The 10540-nt window shown below is 34.4% G+C and overlaps 1 protein-coding gene across 2 annotated transcripts in view; it reads right to left on the reverse strand.

Annotated features, from left to right (window-relative positions):
- Positions 1–6176, reverse strand: part of LOC131030399 (dynamin-related protein 3A) — a 62625-nt gene extending 56449 nt beyond the window's left edge. The window contains exons 1-3 of one of the 2 annotated variants that reach the window (XM_057961210.2): positions 5477–6176; positions 331–613; positions 160–188 (exon numbers count right to left, since the gene is read on the reverse strand). In XM_057961210.2, the coding sequence (XP_057817193.1) occupies positions 160–188; positions 331–613; positions 5477–5839 (675 nt within the window). In that variant the 5' untranslated portion in view covers positions 5840–6176. The remainder of the gene's footprint in view (positions 1–159; positions 189–330; positions 614–5476) is intronic. The other variant, XM_057961211.2, reaches the window with a different exon arrangement.
- Positions 6177–10540: the final 4364 nt, after the last annotated feature.

Raw genomic sequence — 10540 nt, forward strand, 5'->3', positions numbered from 1 at the left:
ATCCAAACTAGATGTCATTTATATTCTAAAACTTGTAGATACTTTATGAAGAGCATCAGGATGTTTACATATTCATAGAATACATCAGAATCTCAGACAAAAGGTAGTTAGTTACCAAATAAATACAAAGCTCTTTTATGACTCTTTTGAGAATATTACCTTTGTTATCACACCTATTGTCCGAGACCCTGCATCAAAAATTATCATTGTAAAGTATTGCAATGCACCAACAAAAGATAACTACAGCCATTCATTCAAATGGTTCCGCTACTAAAGATAAGTGAGACCATGCTAGAATGCATGTTCAAAGAACATACATGTTATGCTTACCATCAGGGTCAGCCATTCTTGCCATCTGAAGTGCATCTGAATTTGCCAAATCAGAGTTTGCAGGAGAAACAGCTAGTATAATGCAAGTTTCATGCCTAATATAGGACAGAATCATTGTTCTGATTCTAGCTTCAATATCAGAAGGTTGATCGCCCACCGGAACCCTTGTTATACCGGGTAAGTCAACCAAGGTTATATTGAGGACATGTGGTGAATATATTTTCAGCCGGATTTGCTTATCAGATACACCCTTGTTGATTCCAACTTCTCTCTCTGTCTCAGCCTGCACAATAAAAAGCAACTTGAGATGAAAGAAAGCATACAGATCTTACCAAAAGCGTCAATGCATAAGATTCATATTACATATTAGCCCTACTCATCATGTGACTAGAGTGCATGCACATATATAGTATATTCACCATCATTGCTTAGCAAGTTCACAAGCTTAGATATCATAGTTAACCCCAAGATTGCTTAGTTAGGGAACTACCGTAATGCTTCAAAGTTTCAAACTATCTTATATTTCTTTTCACTGCAAAAACTACTCTGTGGATGTGCAAGCCTCAGCCAATCACTCCATATAAGTTATTATTTATGGATTGGTTCATTTTTTTTATATGAGACCTAGTCAAAGTGCCCCACTATACAAAAGTGTGTACCATCATCCATCTACCCTATATGTGACTAATGGACCTTAAAGAACCTTTTCTTTCCATTTATTAAGTTTTCTTCTATTATAAAATAATGCCTCGAATAATTTAGTTCATCATTTATTTCATTACACTGCAAAAGCTAATGTGGGTGTCCCAAGGGTGCCAAACATTGTGGACTTTGAAATGACCTTTCCTTTCCATTTGGAGATTCTTTCTTCTATTATAAAACTCTAAAATTATCCCAGCAATGTAGAGGGTCCTAGTTATCTTCATTCATAGGATCCAGCAAAACTATAACTCTTGGGTAAAGGAATTTTATCTCTAAGTACTGGTATATCTTGTTCCCCATCTTTTCATATGTCTAATTTCCTGAGCATTAGAATAGAATAGTATTCTACCAACAATGCTTGCTCCAAATTATGTGTCTGCTAGTGTGGTGTTGTGCTGGTCAGAAACCAAATGGCTAGCACAGCAAACCACACTTGTCTTTTATCAAATTAAAATCATTATTAATGCTTAAATGAGATTAGCTATTTTCTTGCATGGAATAGTATAACAGCACCATTGCTTTGTGCAAATTATGGAAATAACTTAATTTGCATATTAGCAGGCATTGGTTGGTGCAAACCATGGAAATATCTAATTTTCTTTAAAATTAAGAGCACAGTAAATGCTTAACGATCCCTAAACCAGAATGATGTCTTTAGTCTGATTGATATTTTGCAGAAGATAATTAAAATGGTAAATATCAGCACCATTACTTTCTGTAGATTATGAAAATACCTTATTTTCTTTAAAATCAAAACTAAAAGCATGATCAATACATAAAGATCCCTGAACTGACATAATTTTTTTAGTCTGATTAGCATTTCGCAGAGCAAATTTGTATATCAGCACAAGTGCTTGCTGCAAATTATGGAAATACCTTATTTTTTATAAATGCATGGTCAATGCTTAAAGATCCCTGAAATGACATAAATTCTTTATTCTGACTGATATTTCGCAGAAGATAATTATGTTGTGGCAAATTTTCATGTCAGCACCATTGGTTGCTGCAAATAAATGGAAATGTCTTATTTGCTTTAGAATTAAAAAGAATAGTCAATGTTTAAAGATCCCTAAAACAACATAATTTCTTTAGTTTGCACTCTGACTAATATTTTGCAGAAAATAATTAGTTGTGGCAAATTTACATATCAGCAGTGTTTCATGGGGATTTGTACCTCCCCCCCTAAACTAGAAATTTCTAGGGCAGCGGTGTCCCTGAGAAGCAGGAGCTTGGAGGAAACATCCCCCCACTGTTCTGCCACCACCACCACATACCTGGGGTGTAACGTCCCCACTTTGAAATAGAATTTAATAATGAATAATAATAATAAGATTAAAATATTAAAAATTAAATTAAAATATAAAAGAATATAATTAAAATTTAATTAAGTTAATGAATTGTCAAAAGACATAAAATGAAAAGTTGCGACTCCCTCAAACATGAGATATAGAAGGGAGAAGAGAACCTCATTTGAGAGGGGAATAATTTGGCAATCAGACGTGCAGATCTGATTTAAATAAGAAATGCAGATCTGATTATAAAAGGGTGTGTCCCTTTCCAAGGGCAGAAACAGTGAAGAGTTGCACTCTTTCAAAGGGTGCTAATGGTGAAAGGATGTGTCACTTGCCAAAGGGCATACATGATGAAGAGGTGTGACCTCTCCCTCACATTGAGAGATATAAAGGAAAGGAATCAAAAGCATCTAGTGACATCACCATTGATCAGCTCAGATCAGAACTGTTATAAGTTACAGGCAGTAACATCCTTGTTCTTGGTGGTATGCATGGGGATGTGCTTAATATGTATGCTTAATATATGAAACCTGATAAGTTCTTATGCATAATTTAATAGTAATATTAATATAGATTGCAATATGTATGGCAGTCATATATATTGATCAGCTCAGATCAGAACTGCTATTAAGTTACAGGCAGTAACATCCTTGTTCTTGGTGGTATGCATGGGGATGTGCTTAATATGTATGCGTAATATATGAAGCCTGATAAGTTCTTATGCATGATTTAATAGTAATATTAATATAGATTGCAATATGTATGGCAGTCATATCTATCTATATATATATATATATATATATATCAGAAAATAATAATATGAGATTGAAAAATCAGAAAGAACTCTTAAATAAACATTAAAGAAAATATGCATATACTATTCATTCTTGCTACTACTGTCAATATTTAAGAAGATGGGATTGAGTTGTTTCAAAGAGGGGAAGTCTAAATCCAGCCAATAAGATGATTCCCAAGATAGGGTGGGGATCAGCGCCCCGTAAACGTTGAGGGCATAGTCCCAAGATAGGGTAAGGTCTTGGATCTGTAAACTTTGAGGGAGCCTATTGAGTTTGGTATCCAAGCGCTTGGCAACATAGTCATCTCCTTCTTCCTTAAAATTGGAGTATAAACAAGGATTGAATTTTGCATTAAGAATTATGGATGATACAATTAATTATCTATTTATAGAATTAATTGTCTAGTCTGGTGGCTTGACAATTTATTCATGAATAATTGATAAATTATTTAAAACTATGGAATATCACAGATTTGATTCATTTTGAGCTAGATTTGTTTCCTAATCAATTTAGTTTAAGATAAGTATATTGAAATAGATTAATTATGGTTAAAACAGGCATAAACCTAATAGGGGACATTACATGGGGCGTCTCCAGGATGTCTCCCTATTTCAGAGACTTCAAGACATCCCTTGGACCCTCAAGAGACTCAATCACATCTCCATAATGCACCAAAAATGCCCAGACGCACCCTTCACCTCACCCCCTCCCCCACACCGTATCATTCAACTAAAAAAATGTTTTCTTAATGTTTGTGCCAGTAATTTCAACCTAATGGTTTATGGGCTCCAGCCACACCCTAGCCTGTCATAAAAAAAATTCTAAAGAATGAAGATCGAGTTGGAAATAGGAAGGACTTGTTGTTGCAAAAAATATAGTAATAAAATTGTGAAAATGGTGTACTCCATGAAGATTTGTGGTTTCAAAGGCCTTCATTTGGGCTTGGGAGAGCAATGTGGCAGTGGCAGGATGGTGGCACTGCCACCCCACCACTGTCATACCCTATTAACCAAATCTAGGCTCTTGGTCCCCCCATCCTAAGACTCCATGGAACATAGCATATCAGAGCCATTGCCTGTGCAAATTATGGAAATATCAAATACCTATCTTCTTTAAGTTTAAAATTAAGAAGCAGAGTTGATGCTAGAAGATCCCTGAACCAACATTATTCTTTAGTTTAACAAAAACTTTACAAAAGATAATTGTATTGTGGCAAACTTGCATGCCAGCAACATTACTTACTGCAAATTATGGAAATAACTTATTGTATTTGATGTTAAAAATCATAGTCAATGCTTATAGATCCCTAAACTGACATAATTTCTTTAGTCTGACTGATATTTTGCAGAAGATGATTATATTCTGGAAAATTTGCATATCAGCACCAGCGCTTGCTGCAAATAAATGGAAATGCCGTATTTTCTATTAAATTAAATCGCATGGTCATTGCTTAAAGATGCCTAACCAACAGAATTTATTTAGTCTGACTAATATTTTGCAGAAGTAAACTAAAATTGAAGCAGATTTGAATATCAACATCATCGCTTGCTGCAAACAATGGAAATGCCATATTCCTTCAAAATTAAAAATCAAAATCCATGCTTCACGATGCTGAGTTCTTTAGTCTGACTAATAATTTGCAGAAGACAATTGAATTGTGCAAAATTTACATGTCCGTACCATTATTTGTTACAATTAATGGCCTTATTTCCTGTAGAATTAAAAAGCGTAGTCTATGCTCAAGGATACACGAAAGACATAGTTTATTTAGCCTGACTAATATTTTGCAGAAGATAATTGAATTGTGGCAAATTAGCATATCAGCACCATTGCTTGCTGCAAATAATCGAAATGCCTTATTCCTTCAAAATTAAAAAGCAGAGTCGAGATTTAGAGATCCCTGAACTGACATAATCTATTTAGTCTGACTAATATTTTGAAGAAGGTAGTTGAATTGTGGAAAATTTGCAAGTCAGCAACATTCTTTGCTCCAAATAATTAAAAATTAAAAAGCATAATCTATGCTTAGATCCCTGAGAATTGTGGAAAATTTGCAAGTCAGCAACATTCTTTGCTCCAAATAATTAAAAATTAAAAAGCATATTCTATGCTTAGATCCCTGACCAACCTAATTTATATAGTGTGACTAATAGTTTGCAGAAAATATTTGAATTGTGGCGAACGTGCATATCAGCGCCATTGCTTTGTGCAAATTATAAAAATGCCTTATTTTCTTCGAAAATAGAAGAATAGTCGATGCTTAAAAATAACTGACATACTTTCTTTAGTCTGACTAATATTTTGCAAAAGATAATCGAACTGTAGCAAATTCGCATGTAGAAATAAAAGGCGGACCTGAATCTCCGACCGAATGGTGGCGAAATCAAAAAAACGCTTGCCGGGGAGATGAAGAAATTCACCCCATTCGTGGGCGAGGGCATCTTCGTTGTCTTTGTCTTTCCGGGGGGCGGCAATTTGAACGAGCTGAAGGACAAGGGGGCGGCGAGTGCAAATATCGGAGCCACGCGGAAGAAAGTCGCGACCAACCAGAGCCTCCAGAACGCTCGACTTGCCGCTGCTTTGGCTTCCCACCACCGCCACCTGAGGCAAATCAATGGTGGAGGCGCTTCCCAGCTGCGCAAATATGTCCTGCAGTCTGTTAACTACGGGTATGACCGCTTGCCCTAACGACATCAACATCTCCTGCTGCTCTGCCATTCATTCACAATTGAATTCAACTCAACTCAATTCTCTTATCTTCTGATTTCTCTCAGTTCCCCTGTAATTCGGAATATACTGCTTTCGCGCTTTTATCACTTTGGAAATGTTTTGCTCGCAAACTACCTTATATCATTAAATATAACCGTCATGCATGCATAGAAGGAATACATGTAATTGAAAATCCTATGTTTCTGATCACCTGGATATTGCCCTGCGTAGACAATGACACGAAAACATGGCAGGCTTTTTTAGTTCTGATATTTATTTATTTGTGGTCGAAAGGATTTTAAGATCCTGGGGACCTCGGTCAACCCTTGAAACAATGAAACTTCTACTTCCAATGCCTAAAGTAACTCAACATGTTTCTACATACTTCTAGTGACTAGTTGATGATAATTTATTATATCTAAAAACTAATATTGGTAATTATTTAAGATTTAATATTAATTTATTTCGATTAAAACAATTTAAGTGTATGAGTGTAATTTATATACATAGAAATTGTGTGTATGTGTTTTCACATGGATAAATGATTAGAATGTTTATGACAAAAAGTGAAGTGGCACTTTTTATGGGTGAGCAAGCGAATAGTTAGTTTGGTTTTGAATTTCTTGTGGGTGAGATAATAATAAGTGGAGAGATGGTATAAGGGTTGTAGGTATTGGTTTGACAAAAATTCTTAGAGCGAAGATGGTTATGTCTTTTAATTGATCCTCTAATGTGTCGATTTCATTTAGAAGAAGAGTAATTAGTATAGGTAAAACTTGTTCTATAACTCCCTCACAAAATCTTACATAGTCTTAGACACAAAATTCAAGCATTATAGTAGAAGTTGTTTTGTGGGTTCTTTTTATTTGATTAATATTCAAACTTCTTTGTTTGAGGTTGGCTTGATGTCTTCCTGTTCATTTGATTAAGTTGTAATGTGATAAAGAAAAATCTTGTTTGATTCTCCTAAGTTTATATTATTTGTGGATTATTTTTACATTTTGATAAAATTGATTTGTCTAACGAAAATAAATTAATCTAATTTTAATGATAAAATTTCCATAGCCATACCAATTCTCATTTAGTTTTCTACCTATTTTAAGAGAATAGCTTAATACATTTACATGCTAGTGTAGCGTTGCAAATTGTACACCTTTATTAGTGTGTCTAATTTCACACTCTCCTAGGACCTATTTTAGTATTTCCCTTTCCTTTATGCATTATGGGACCTTTATTGATATTAATTAATATTATGGGTCTTATTCAACTCTATTGCACTATTCATTGGGCCTTGATTCTAGGTGAGTCCTTCATTTCTTCAATATCCTAATTTATCCTAAATCATACCTCAATTTCAACTTTCAAATCATATTTCACATATCTATGCATTATGATTTGAGCCACCGAGCCAGAATCAGCATTAGAACCTCATATCTTGCATTCCTCGAAATCTCAAAAAAAAAACGTTGTCAAGACCAAGGCAACCTACCACCATGGTTCCGCACTTTTTTTCCTAGATTTCGAGAGTAATTTGACTGACTTATCTAATTCAAATCCTTCTTAGTGTGAAAATATATCAAATCTAAGTCAACCTAAAAGTGATTTTAATTATGAAATCCCTATGTAAGGCATCTCTCTCAATTCATTTTGAACATTACATCGTATGCTAACATTATCATCCAATTCAAGAGCAATTCTTCTTCCTCAAGAGAATGAGCAACAAACTATATCAAGGCATCTTCCATTTATGTTTTTTATATGATTTCATGGTGGATTTATGTGATTTATCATGTTATTGCATCAACACATGGAGGACTCATCCTAAGAAAATTACGTCACTTATTGAAGGTATAATCATCTACATTCAAGCATTTCAATTCCAGATCTAGCCTTGCCCTCAAAAGAAAATCTTTTCCAATTCAATTCAAGTTCAATTTCTATTTCAATTAGGGTTAATTTCAAACCCAAGGTTTGACCTAAGGAAAACCACTATCCATAAACCACTTTATTTCCTCTTTGTGTGCAGCTACATGTACTCAATGAAGCTGAAAGACCTCGAATAGCATCAAGAGCCTAGTACAAACCTAATCCTATAATTTGGATCTAAGTTTTAGGGACCAAGATGTTAGGGTGCCCCTACCCCATGACCAAGGCACTGGGGTGCCCTAGTCCTCATCATGAATCATTCTGAAGATCAAATAATTGGAAACAAATTTAAAGGAGTTATGACAAGAGGAAGATTGGCAAATGAAGAGGTATGTCTTATTTCTCAAATTGAACCATCATCTATCAATGAGGCATGTGAAGATAAATTTTGGATTAAAGCGATGGAAGAAGAATTAGGACAAATTGAGAAAAATAATACTTGGACATTAGTTCCCCACCCTAAAGATAAAAATGTAATTGGAACCAAATGGGTATTTAAAAACAAACTTAATGAAGATGGTAAGGTTGTCAGAAATAAAGCAAGACTAGTGTGTAAGGGATATTCTCAGAAAGAAGGAGTTGATTACAATGAAACCTTTGCACCGGTAGCCAGAATTGAGGCAGTTAGATTATTATTGGCTTTTGCAGCTCACAAGGACTACAAAGTTTATCAAATGGATATTAAATGTGCATTTTTGAATGGAGATCTTGAAGAGGAAGTATTTATTGAACAGCCTGATGGATTTTCTTTAACAGATGACAATGATATGGTTTGCAGGTTAAGAAAAGCTCTTTATGGATTGAAACAAGCCCCAAGAGCTTGGTATGCAAGGTTGGATAAGTATCTTTTAAAGATTGGTTTTACTAAAGGAAATGTAGATAACAATTTATATTACAAAATAACTAATGATGACATCTTTATTATTGAAGTATTTGTTGATGATATAATCTTTGGAGGAGAAGATGGATTATGTAAGGAATTTTCCATTAAAATGCAACAAGAATTTGAAATGTCTATGATTGGAGAAATAAAATTCTTTTTAGGATTGCAGATTTCACAGACTGATAAAGGTATATTTTTGAGTCAATCCAAGTACTTGAAAGAATTACTAAAGAAATTTGGGATGGAGAACTCTAAACCGGTAAGCACACCTATGACTGCAAATGACAAATTATCTCAAAGGGATGAATCTACACCTATTAATCCAACTAGATACAAATCTATGATAGGAGGTTTACTGTATTTGACACAAACCAGGCCTGATATTATGAATACAGTATGTATTGTTTCTAGATTTCAAAGTAATCCTAGGGAAAATCATGAATCAGTAGTAAAAAGGATTTTTCGGTACCTTCAAGGCACAACAAATCTTGGATTATGGTATCCTAGAGATGAAAATTTTGATCTATGTGCATACACAGATGCAAATTGGGCAGGAGATGTGGATGATAGAAAGAGCACCACTGGAGGAGCATTCTTTCTTGGAAAGAGATTAGTTTCTTGGTTGAGTAAGAAACAAAGTTGTACATCTTTATAAACAACAGAATTAGAATATGTTGCAGCAGCAACTAACTGTACATAGGTATTATGGCTTAAGCAAATGTTGAAAGACATAAAGGTAAAATGCAAGGAACCCATTACTATATATTGTGATAACACTGCAGCAATTGATATATCTAAGAATCCGGTATTACATTCCAAAAATAAACATGTTTCTATCAAACTGAATTTTCTAAGGGAAAAAGTTGAAGAAAAGGAGATAAAACTAGTTTATGTGAATACTAAAGAACAGCTTGCAGATATTTTTACAAAACCTTTACTTAAGGAGACTTTTGAATATCTCAAAGAACAGCTTGGAGTCATACCACCACCGGTAGAAACTTAGACAGTTGATGATTGTCATCAACTGGCAAAATTAAAAAGACAAATCTTTATTCTGGTCTTTGATGAGGAAGCTACTTCTCAGGGGGAGTAGTTGGTATTTTGTATAAAATTAATTTTTGTAGCTTTGGCATTTGATGTCAAAGGGGGAGAGATATCTATGGAAAAACACATTATCTTTTGAGGAGAGTTTGGTATTGAAAATAAATCTTTGGATAAACACATGTTGCTCCTAGGGGGAGAAATGGAGATTGTTGGTTTTTGGTATTTGGCATTTCTATTTTGGCACTTTGATGTTTTTTCCATCTTGTGTTGCCATCAATGCCAAAGGGGGAGATTGTTGGTATTTTGGTATGGTTTTGTCATTGATGTCAACACCTACTGAAAACTAGCACTTTGAGATCCAACAACATTCACCGACAAGCAAGTAACTATTGCACAGTTACTGATATATGGTTCACTGGCAGGATATAATGTTCACTGGTATCTGGAATGATATGGAAGACACTTGGTAATGTCGAAGACATCGTGTGGACACTTTGTTTTGAAGAATTAATCATTGGTATATTCATATTTGCATATTTGCTTTTACCGGCAAATAGGTCCAAGTTATCTAGGGTTACATCGGCAGGTTTATCTTTTCCAGATCAGCATGGCACGCTATGGAGATGATTTATTATTGATGTAAATGCATCAAGCCGACATGTTTAATCGGTTATTGCATCCGATATTATATTGTATGTAAAATGATTTTATTGTAATATCTTGTAGAGCCGACCTACTAAAATTGGTCTTAGGTTATGGTATAAATGTAAGATCTTATTTGTAAGATCAAATGTGCAATGCAAAAAAAGAATTGAGTGAAAGTATATGCGAAATCAAGCAGAGGTATACATGAAGAC

The sequence above is a fragment of the Cryptomeria japonica genome, chromosome 7 (genome assembly GCF_030272615.1).
Source record: "Cryptomeria japonica chromosome 7, Sugi_1.0, whole genome shotgun sequence".
NCBI classification, from domain to species: Eukaryota; Viridiplantae; Streptophyta; class Pinopsida; order Cupressales; family Cupressaceae; genus Cryptomeria; species Cryptomeria japonica.